Consider the following 11,871-nt stretch of genomic DNA (forward strand, 5'->3'; position numbering starts at 1 on the left):
TCCGCTATATGGATTGAGGTAATAGTATTTATGTTACTTTATACATGTGATTTACCTCTGTTATAAATCCTTCGAGTACTGTGTGTGTCAGCATACCGATCCAGGGATGACACTTAAGCACAGAGACTTGACCCATTCGGGTCGGGTCGCTACAATAAGATACCAAACTCCGCAAGATATGTAACATGGACACATGCGTGCGTTATGTACCTTGAGAAATTTTTGTAGTGGACCTTCATCAATGCCTTCTCCAACCGGTGTCTTCTCCATAATAGACTGGCTTTCATCAGCTGATTTCTTGATCTACTTGCGCTGCGCATGAGAACGAAGTAACACGTTAGCCATTCAAACATGTGTAATACGACCAACGGGACAGTAAAGAAGGGAACACTTTACCACATAGTTAATCACCGGAATAGCAGGGACTCCTAGCCCTTCCCGGACATCTTTGTTGTACTTCCCATTTGATAGATCCTCAAAGTTTACGGGTTCTTCAAGAATATCCTCATTGTATGCCGACGGGCATATCTCAACTCGAGTATTTTCAAGAAGCCATCATAGGTAGTTATCAAAAGCAAGTGAGCTATGCTCACGAACTTGGGCGCGTGCACTGTTACGAGCTTGCTCCACACAAAGATGGAAGCGGGTAACATACGAAGCATGATGCTTGTCCCAGTCCTTTATCTTCCGCTGCTTTCTCCTGTCCAACCTGCATGGTAGAAAACCAAACATTAGCACAATCAAGAAGGAGTGGCGATGCTTAGTCAATACGGTTCATGCTCTCTTACCTATGAAGTGCTTTGTCCGTGTCCACCCAATCCGACGGGTGAGGCTGGAACAGACCAAACTGACGATACACGCGACGTGGCAAGTGAAGCTCAACCGCCCATTTGCATATCAGTGGGCACTGCATGAGCCAAATATCCCTATCCCGCAAGCACATCGGGTTGATGGCAAACTCTGGAGTGTACCTTACTGTGCCATTGGAGCCATATGGATGCCATTGCACCTATGAAATAGGACAACAATGCAACATTGATGACAATTATTCAGGTAAGCATGAGAAATAATTGAAGTAATGTCCTCGTTACCTGCTCAGGCGTAATTGTGTCCAACTCGGCAATGTACTTTTGGTACATGAGATTGACATCATTTGTCATCTCAGAAACCACATCCCACTTGTAAGCCCAAGTGGGGCGCTGTAATTCGTCATCTTCATCCCAAGGATTAAACTTGACGCTCTTCGGGCGTCCAACAGGCAGACGCTCCCAGCTCCATACAGAAAGTAGAAGCAGATTACCACCAATGCCTACCCAATCTGTGATCCTGCAACATGCATCGTCCAACTACATATGAAAGAAAACAATGTTAACTTGACAACAAGGTTACATTGCTAATGAAGAAATGAGTTGATGATAAAACAAACCAACTACCTGTCGGTACAAGTAGGCAAGAGTCGTTGAACCCCAACTCCATCTGCTATCGAAGACGGTCAACGCCTTCAGCCACATCCATGGAGTGTTATTGCCCGTGGAGTCAGGAAACAAAGTCCTCGAGACAACGTACCACATATAGACACGAGCATCTGTCTGGATCACATCATCAGTTGCATCCGCAGGGCAATTGGCCAAGTTCCTTTGAATCCACGTGAAAGTAGCTCCGGCTGCTTTTCTTTCCTTCTTCTTCTTCTCTTCTCCCTCCTCTACATCAGCCTCAGCCTCGGTAGGAGCCATACCGATAAGAGCAGTCATCTGCTGGCACCACCCATTAGAATCGGTGCTCATACAGAGAGGCCTCCCGTCGATAGCAAGATCAGTGATCAAGGAGACATCCTCGAGCGCCACGGTCATCTTCCCAGTCCGAAGATGGAAACTGTGCGTCTCTGGCCTCCACCGATCAGCAAGAGCGGACACTAGTGGAGTGTTGAGGTTCGGCATGGACCGGTTGACCAACTGAATCCACGGGAGTAGTCCTGCCTGCTGGATGTACGGTGTGTACCGCTCATCGTACGACATGGCAAGACCAGAGACCCCGTGATACCGAATCTTCAGAGGTTCAAGCTTTTGCAAAAAACAAGTAATGACAAATCTTAGGGCATGTCAATTTTAACTAAAGGCAAATTTGCTAAATATTTAGATTACTCATTATTACCATCTCCTTCTCGCGCTTCATGTAGGCCCGGTGTCGTGTGTCATGGGCATCGTCGAGAAGCCAAACCATCCTTACAAAGTCCAAACAATAAACATATATGAGTTCATCTCAAATATCGGTATACACTAAATGTCTCATATGTGTTCATCTAAACATCTCATATGTATTCATCTACAAGAATCTCAACATCTCCTCCTCACACAATGAATAAATGATTGTAAATTCTCATATATATCTCGTATGTCATATGTGTTCAAGTAACTCAACATCTCATATTTCAAATAAACTCAACATCTAATATATATCTTAAAAACTCAACATCTCATATATATAGCTACAAAACACAACATCTCATAATTATCTACAAAACTAGGCACCTCATATATATCTAAAAAAACAATCTAGGTTTCACTAACAAGAATCATATAATACCACTATGACTACACATCCTTCATCACAACACCCAATCTTGGACAAATAAAGATCCAAACCAAGCAAATCAAGGGTTCCACCCAATTTTGGACAAATCCCTAAAATTGCAACGAATTTACGGAGGAAAAGAAAAAAAACGAAGGAGTTTACCTAGTAGGAGGGATTGGAGATTGAATCCACCGCTTAAATCTTCAGATCTGAGAGGGGTGTGGGGGGATCCGAAGGAGGCGCCGCTGCTGCTCTCTGTTCCAGAGAACAACTCCCTGGAGATAGGGAAGAACTGCCTGGGAGGGGCCGGCCCGATGCGGCTTAAGTCACAGTGCAGTGGTCAAGCGATACGCGCTGCACATTACACGGTGTGGCGCCTAGCGGTTAGGCGCTGCACTGTTGTCTGTGGGGCCGTGCCAGGCCCCGGGCTGCTACGCTGGCCGGGGTGCAGCGTCTAAGGGAAAGACGCTGCACGGTAGGGTGCGGTGCCTTGCTGTCGGGCGCCACTCGAAAGGATCGGTAGCGTGATTTTTTTTTCAAAAGCGGTTTAAATTTTGAATTGTTTTCGTCCACGGATCAAATATGTGTTTTCTGCCTGGTAGATGCTCGCGCTTGGTCATGCGTGACGCCCCTGCGCGTGGGGTGAAGAATCTGGCGCGTCTGCGTAATGATTCCCTTCTTTCGCTAAGTTAGTGATCAGCCGTCCATCCATATCCAAGGGTAACCAGAAGCTCTATATAATCTCTCGTGTCTCCGCGAGCCGAACCTGTCCGTCCTTGCACGCACTCACGGACGCACTGCACCGACACCGATCCTCGTGCAAGCGACCTCCCCGGCGGATGGGGATGGGCGCCGCCGCCGCCGGGCTCCTGCCGCGGGAGGAACAGTGGTCGACGCTGGAGGACCAACGGGGCGAATGCCCGCTGCTCTCGTCGGCGTGGAGCCTGCCAGGGCCGCCGGGGGAGGGGATCGGGAATGCGAAGCAGGGGGCGCTCCGGCGCGCCGCGGCGCGGGCGTGGGGCGCGCTGGCCGCGGGGCCGGCGGAGATGTCGGCGCTCGCGCTGTCCGACCCGCGGAAGCCCGTGTTCGCGGCCAAGGTCGCGCTGGCCATCGCGCTCATGTCGCTGCTCGCCTTCGTCCGCGAGCCGCGCGACTTCGTCAGCCACTCCGTCTGGGCCCTCCTCACCGCCGTCGTCGTCTTCGAGTTCAGCATCGGTACGCACGTTCCGATCCGGCTGCCCCCTCCCTCCGACTCGGTGCTTTGCAGCGATTTGATCCACCTCTCTTCACTTTCTTCAACATTTCCCTTCCAAGCTTCGACTTCTGTTGTTATGAAGTGGACCCGTGGAGCATGGTAATGTTAACAGTATGTTCAGTGCAGTTCTGCAGCGCTGCCTGCTATGGAGAGTTGAAGTTGACCTGGTGGTAGATAGATCGATTAAGTTACAGGTGTTTCTATGGTTTGTACAGTATTGTGAACTTGCAGATTCTGTTTTTCTTTTTGAATAATCACCGGGAGGAGTGGATCCCCACCTGTCTGCTTGCAGATTCTGTTTTTTTCTCTGCTCAGATCCATATTAGCACTGATTCTGGGCTTCTGGCCAACCACTCTGAATATTGAGCCTGTTGCTTTTTTCTGCAAGGAAGCACCATTAATTTAGTTATCTATGAGTGATGGAAAGTGCCACTAAATTTTGTTCTACAGTTTTACTTGGGCCAGCGTTGATCTTGGACCAGCTGCAGAACTTATTATATGAAATGGTAGACACACCCATGACGACTAGTTAAATAAATGTATCTTGTTTGGAGGGGTAATTACTAAACAGAATTTACCAAATATTCCTAATGTTTTAACTGGCAACTGATGGAAGGCTACCATTTCCTGGATGTTGCTTGCTGATCTTTCATAGTATCACTGTGATGCAGAAATCAGCCTTAATGGTAGCGTTATTTGTGAAGTGTATATCGCTGGTTGCAAGCCTGCCCTTTAATGGGATATCTTGCTCCGTACTTGAAGTTTTTATGAACCAACATATCGTTATTTATTTTTACCTAGTCACATGTTTTAAACTTATCATTATGATCGTTAGAAAGCACCACTGAACTCTCTTACTATAGATTCTAGTTCAGTGGCTGGAACCCTTTGCTGTAGTACCCGTTGTAGAACTTACACAGATGCACGCTCGTGCGATATGCAGTTCTTAACATGGACCAAAGATGCTATTTCTGACGTGCAGTTCTTAATTAGCAACTGGTGAAGGCTCTTTCTTTCTCCTGTAGTTTTGCTGGTCTGCATAATACCATTTCGATATGGAATGTAAGTATGAAGATATTTACAATTTGTATTTGTCTTACCTGCTTCTCACTGATATGGAGCTTTTAATGCTAAATTTCATGGTGTGTACATTCAAAAACATTATTGCCCTTCATTAATTTGGTCCACTGTTATGCAGGTGCAACACTTAGCAGAGGTTTCAATAGGGGATTAGGAACACTTACTGCAGGAGGGCTTGCTCTAGCAATTGCTGAATCGGCCAAAAACCTGGGGGAAATGGAAGAAGTGATTATTGTTGTGAGCACTTTCACTGTTGGTAAGCATCAAAAGCATGCTGAGTTCATTTCCTGGTGCATGTTATGCGAGTGTATCTAACTTGTTGTCTATCGGCTTTATGTTTTTGACTGCTAGGTTTTTGTACAACCTTGGCAAAGCAGCACCCAAAGATGAAGCCTTATGAATATGGATTTCGTGTATTCTTGCTAACATTCGGTTATGTCATGGTCTCTGGATACAGCACAGGGAAGTTCACTGATACAGCTGTAAACAGATTTGTATTCATTGCTCTTGGTGCTGCTGTCAGTCTGGGAATCAATATAGGCATTTACCCAATCTGGGCTGGAGAGGACTTGCACAATTTGGTTGCAAAGAATTTTGCTGGTGTTGCAAATTCCTTAGAAGGTATAAACCTTCTACCCCCTAAAAAATTGATGCTTAGATCATTATATTTTTTTTACAAGAAAACGCACAAGCCTTGCATCTCTTCATGCATTGATAGTAGAAGAAAATTAGGACCCTGATAAGTGCCACACGTGTGGCACGAACACATGGCAACTCCGAACATTTTTTATGGCAACTTTCTTTTTGGATGGCAAATTTCAGTTTTTCTTTTGGGTTTTTCCTTTCGGATGACAACTTTAGTTGTAAAAACCGTCAGGACCGGATTGCTTCATGCCACACGTGTGGCACTTATCATTTGGGAAAAATTATGTATAGGCCCAAAAGGACCATCACCCCTAAAAAATCGAAGCAACACTCTGAAGTGCTAGTCACTGACGGGAGAAGCGCCTCCAGGCCAACTGCCCCTGCATTAGCTCACTGCCAAACCTCAGGCTTGATATTGTCAAGCAAGTTGGCGACGTTGAGTTCTGTGTTGCCAAAGACGGCAGCCTTTTGCTACTTCCAGATCCACCACACTGTGAGCATGACCACCAAGGAGGTGCCTTTTCACAACGTTGGTGGGGTGGAAAGGTTGCCATGATGTCACTAATCCACGAAATCGTAGCATTTCTCATGTTGAATTGTTTAAATTTCCGAGAACAGGTAGAAAATATTAGTTGTATCATTGTGATGGCTGTAGAGTGTAGGTACGTCTGATTCTTACGCCTTTATTGCCAATTTTGCTGTTCATTCTAGGCTGTGTTGATGAATATCTGAAATGCATGGAATATGAAAGGATTTCTTCAAGAATACTTCTATATCAAGCTTCTGATGATCCTCTATATAGTGGGTACAGGGCAGCTATTGAAGCATCAGCACAAGAGCAAACCTTGGTTTGATCTTGCTCTAAAGCTAACACTTCTATTTAGATTATCTCACCTTTTTATGTCAATGTTTAATCGGTTCTTTTGTATGTGCTTCTAGCTAGATGATGCTATATGGGAACCACCCCATGGCCCTTACAAAATGATGAGCTATCCTTGGAAGAGTTTCACTAAAGTTGGTGGAGCACTGAGGCATTGTTCCTTCGCGGCCATGGCACTGCATGGTTGCATTCTTTCAGAAATTCAGGTTTGCTAATATAGTTTCCTCGACGACCTGTTGAAGTTGTGCATGTATTTTCTAAACAACTATATATCTGATTTTAGGCACCGCCAGAAAGCAGAAAGGTCTTTAGTTCAGAAATTCATAAAGTGGGCAGAGAATGTGCTAAAGTGTTGCGCGAGCTTGGGAACAACGTCAAGACAATGACAAAGTTGAGCTCCTCAGATATTCTATTTGAAGTCCACTTGGCAGCTGAAGAGTTGCAAAAAAAGATTGATGAGAGGTCATATCTTTTGGTGAATACTGAAGCGTGGCACACTAGCAAGCGAGCTGAAGGAATCAAAGATGCCATGAATGCCACCCTTATTGCGGGAAGAGAAAATAAGAATGAAGCATTGGAACCTACCATTGCTGATCAAACTTTGGCATACCATTATAAGACATTTGCTGCTAGTTCATTCCGTAGCAGATATGATTCGTCGTCAACCATAGACGGCTACAAGAAGCTACCACATTGGCCTGCTCGAACAACGTTCCATCCAAACCTGCCACTCGAAGACACGGAATCAAAAACATATCAAAGTGCAAGCGCCTTATCCTTGGCCACATTTTCCTCGCTTCTAATCGAGTTTGTTGCCCGGCTACAGAATGTTGTTTACGCATTTGAAGAACTCAGTGATAAGGCCAATTTCAAGGAGCCGGTGGAGGAGCCTGTTGCAGTTGGCAAGGGTGATGGTGGATTTGTTGCTAAAATGTGCAAACTTGTTGGACTCAGGAGCTGACATCGACGATGACCCTGCGACGTTCCTCCATCTGGAAGCCTTGTCGCCCACTTTTATCTTCCAGTTCTGTTTAGTTATTCTGGACCACGATATACAGTGAGACGATTGCTGGCGGTACTGCCAATCGTCAATTAATGTGTTTAAGCACCCTGTAAGCGCAACAGGGAAAGGTAGATGTGTTGTAGCATGCTCATTATTAGTTGTCTAGTGATGTTGCTGCTATCTTGCTTTCAATGCATTGATGTGCGTTTGTTGTGCTCGATTGAAAGTTGTGCTGTTGCTAAAAACCGGTAGATTTCCTGAGGAAAGCGGGGCAGATGATAGTCACGCAGCCCTTGTTACACAGAGATCTGTACAACCATGATTTTATATAACGGCATGATGATTCTAATAGAACAGGAAGATAAATTTCTAACGACCGCTGTTGTAGATTAGGTTGTTCTCCAGGAGTTAGCCGCATTTGATTTGTGTTGGTGCCGTTGGAATTGTAAGCGTGAAATATTTGCATTTTCCGTAGAGATGTTCAGCAAGACTAATCACACGCATACATGTCTTCTCTTGTTTCCTTGTACGCTTCTCAATCACAGGAATTGAACTGACGAGCTCAGGCATCAGTCTTGATGCTATGCGTCTGGTTAATGAAATACGTAAGTCATCAAGTATTTTATACTCAATCAACCACGTGGATAATGTAGAATGACTCTATCTGCTACCCATGCGAACAAACAAGAAACCACAATGCCTTGGAGGTAAACTATTTTCAGGATGTTCTAATTAATGCTTACAACTACGAATGCATGTGATATTTGATAAACTGTTCAGCATCCCTCTCGATTTCTTGTTATCATAGTCTACTATCTACAACTACTTATTTTTCCGCGAATACGCAAAGTTTGCGTATCATTTTATTGATAGAAGTTAGATTGAGTATAAGAGGTGGTACACACATGACACGGACGCAAGAGGCGTGAACATGGAGGACGAAGTAGAGAGGCGTGAGATGCTCGACCCAAATAAAGAAAACACAGCTAAACTCGTCGACCAAAGAAACAGTCCAACCAACAATTAGACGACCAACATCTCCAAATCCAGCACCGAGTACTCCGCGAGCAAACAAGACGAGGCCTTCATGTATAAAGAATGACACCAATACGTCGTCGTCGTCCAATCCAGAAAACCAAACCTAGGGTGTCCCCTGATTCTCGAAGAGGGACACAAATAACGGCCATGGTAGCACCTCCAAGAAGGGGACGACTCCCGCGGGTATTGCCGCTGCCAACATAGGATGCAAGGATTTCTCCCAGGCCAAAATCTGGGCAATCCCAAGCCGTCGGAGCACGAACCGGAGTAGAGGAGGTTGCGCATAGGCCGGAGCTGTGACTGCAAGAGGGGAGCCACGCCCAACACCGAAGGAGGCATCGGGTGCCGCTGGACACGCGAGCCTCGGAGGAGGGCAAGGTTGTGTAGGTGAGCGGAATGAAGGCGACGGGGATGTGAAGGTGGCCGGAGACCCAGGTGAGCCAGAATCCGGAAGGGAGCGCAGATTCAGACCACCGAGACCGAAGCAGCAGGGACGCCGACGGGCTTAGAGAACTAGAAGGGGACGCAACTCTCAAAACATGTCGACATCGATGATGCACTAGGGTGGACGGCCAACCAAGGGCACCAGCAGGGTGATGGTGGTGCGGAGATGCCGAGAAGCCAACGAGCCAAAGGAGCCAGAAAGAGCGCAGCTCCCAGGATGTGTCAGATCCGGAGCCGCATTGTTAGGCCATGGATGCAGGAGAGGGCGCAGGTCCATGGTCGCCGGGACGAAGCCACCCCTCCTGGTGTGGGTGGATGGTGAAGGAGACTCACATGCAACCAAACCTCCCGTCCGACCCTTTGCGGGAAGCAGTCACCGCCGAGGACAACCAGACACCTCCATGGCCGCCTCCCGGAGAAGCTGACCCGGAGTCGAACCAGGGGATGGGAAGGGTCGGCGTGGGGAGTGATAACCCACAAGTATAGGGAATTACTTGTAGCCTTCTCGATAAATATGAGTGTCGAACCCAACGAGGAGCTAAAGGTAGAATTAATATTCTCTCAAGTTCTATCAACCACCGATTTAACTCTATGCGCACTAAGGTTTGCTTTACTTAGAAACAAGAAATAAAACTACTTTGCGAATAAAAAGATAGCTTTGCAAGATAATAAAGAGTTAGTTGATGTTTTAACAAAAGGACAAATAAGTAAAAGTTTTTGAAGAACAATGAGAAAAGGTTTGTCGGTAGGCAATTGAATATGACTCGATAGTGATACTTATCATATGTATGAGGGAGAGGCTTAAGCTAACATACTTTTTGTTCTTGGATCACATGTTCTTATGATTAGAAATCTAGTAAGCATCCGCAACTACTAAAGGTCATTAAGATAAAACTCAACCATAGCATTAAGTAAAAAGTCCCCTTTAATCCCATATGTAACAACTCATGAGCTCGGGTTTAGATTTATGTCACTTTGACAACCCACTATAAGCGAATCATTAACATATTGCAACACCCTACAGTGAGAACCCCACATGCTTGCGTGACACTGAGGGCACCATAGGACAACACCATAATAACATATAACTCGTATCAACCACATCATACTACAATTGACTTGCAGGACAAAAAGAAATCTACTCAAACATCATAGAGGTGCAACACATCATTGGATAATAATATATGGCATAGAACACCATGTTCAAGTAGAGATTGCAGCACGGTGACAGAGGTTACACCACTGCATAGAGGGGGATAAAGTTGGTGATAACGGTGGCGTAGTTGTTGGAGTAGATCTACGACATGATGGTTCCCCTGGCGGTGCTCCGGCGCCGCCGAGAGAGAGAGAGAGAGAGAGAGAGAGAGAGCCCTCCTTCTACTTCTTGCTTGGCCTTCCCCCAGATGATAGAAGGGTTCCCCGTTTGGTCCTTGGCCTCCATGACCCCCAAGGGGCGGGTGCCCCTCCGAGATTGAATCTCTCCTCTTCTCTCTCTAGGGTTTCTCTCTGTTTTTGGTCCAGTTTGTTTTCTGGCCGAATATCATTCTTAAATAGTCGGAGATCCATAACTCAGATTGGGCTAAAATTTTAAAATGGTTTCCCCGATATTAGTTCCCTTGCACCACGAAGAAGAGCTCCAACCGACTTACGATTGGTTCATAAGAACACATGGCGCACCCAGGGGGTAGGCGTGCCCCCTGGCGTGTGGATCCCATGGGCCCCGTCTTGTGTCGATTCTTGCGCCAAAAATTCAGATATATTCCACAAAAAATCTGTGTAAATTTTCAGGTCATTCCGACTCCGTTAATTGTTCACCTAAAAACTCAAAAAGATAGAAAATAGGAACTAGCCTTTGACATTGGTTTAATAGGCCAGTTCAAATAGAATTAATATAAATTGTTTCCAAACATCTATAAAAGTGGTATGATAACAGCATAAAATGATAAAAAATTATAGATACGTCGGACACGTATTAGGGAGCCGCAATGAGTAGGGTGCACCGGGCCACCACGAAAGACGGCCAAGGAGTACCGCGACCAGTGTGGGGGGGGGGGCAGATCCCAACTAGGGTGAACCATAACAGAGGAGCGATAGCCGAGGGTAGGCCACCCGAGTAGCCAACACGCAGGGGAAGAGACGTTGGGGGAAGCCGCCCCCACCAGCGGTGGAGGCCGTCGGCGCCACCAGGGAGTGGATCTGTGGGGCGAGTGGCGAAGGGGGAGAGAGCACAGAAACGCCCCCGCTCCTGCCATCCCAGGGCCCGACACGGCTTCGTCGGTCGGCCCTCCGATGACGGCGACGCAGGGGTGGGTGGGAGGTGGGGCGGTCCACCAAAGAGTGGGGTTCCTCCCGAGTCGCCCGACTCAGGCGAGACGAGGGTAGGGGGTCCCTTGTGACAACTAAGATATCGTGCCTGTATTCCGCAAGCCTCTTTCCCTATCTACAACTACTTATAAAAGCATGAATCTGATGAATTCGAATGATCTCAACATTCAACCACCTATATCTAATGTCTCACATTGCTTCAATCATGTATCCACATCTTCGACAATTTAGAAACACATTAATTGCATTAATCATAATTTGATGACATAAGTGCATTAATCACAATTAACCTTGGAGTCAACATTAATTGACGTTTATCTTGAAAATAATTTTACTATCAAACTATTACCAGTACTACTAAGTTACCGAGTGTTAGAACCGAGCTACTCAGCCAATGAAACTTTCATCCACTGCACATAGTTTTGCCACTGAGTAGGTTCTTTGTGCAACTTTGTCAAAAAAAACACTAATAAGTACATTCCCCAATCTCTACCATTCCTAGTGCACTTATCATACTTTTGCGGTTTTTTCATCTCTTTCCTCTCGTGCTCATGGTTCTCCTCCATCCTACTTTGCCACTGCGAGAGACAGAAAACCAGGTATTGTCGGATGAACATAAGAACAAATCTC

General features: G+C 46.1%; 1 protein-coding gene across 1 annotated transcript; it reads left to right on the top strand.

The window, feature by feature from the left end:
• Nucleotides 1-3,331: 3,331 nt before the first annotated feature.
• LOC123150424 (aluminum-activated malate transporter 9) lies at nucleotides 3,332-7,654 on the top strand. Its single transcript, XM_044570277.1, has 6 exons — nucleotides 3,332-3,786; nucleotides 5,025-5,162; nucleotides 5,258-5,527; nucleotides 6,263-6,399; nucleotides 6,491-6,637; nucleotides 6,715-7,654. Exons 1-6 carry the CDS (start codon nucleotides 3,411-3,413, stop codon nucleotides 7,390-7,392), a joined length of 1,746 nt encoding a protein of 581 aa, XP_044426212.1. The 5' UTR covers nucleotides 3,332-3,410; the 3' UTR covers nucleotides 7,393-7,654.
• The last annotated feature ends 4,217 nt before the right edge of the window (nucleotides 7,655-11,871 follow it).

The sequence above is a fragment of the Triticum aestivum genome, chromosome 7A (assembly GCF_018294505.1).
Source record: "Triticum aestivum cultivar Chinese Spring chromosome 7A, IWGSC CS RefSeq v2.1, whole genome shotgun sequence".
In the NCBI taxonomy this organism is placed as follows: Eukaryota; Viridiplantae; Streptophyta; class Magnoliopsida; order Poales; family Poaceae; genus Triticum; species Triticum aestivum.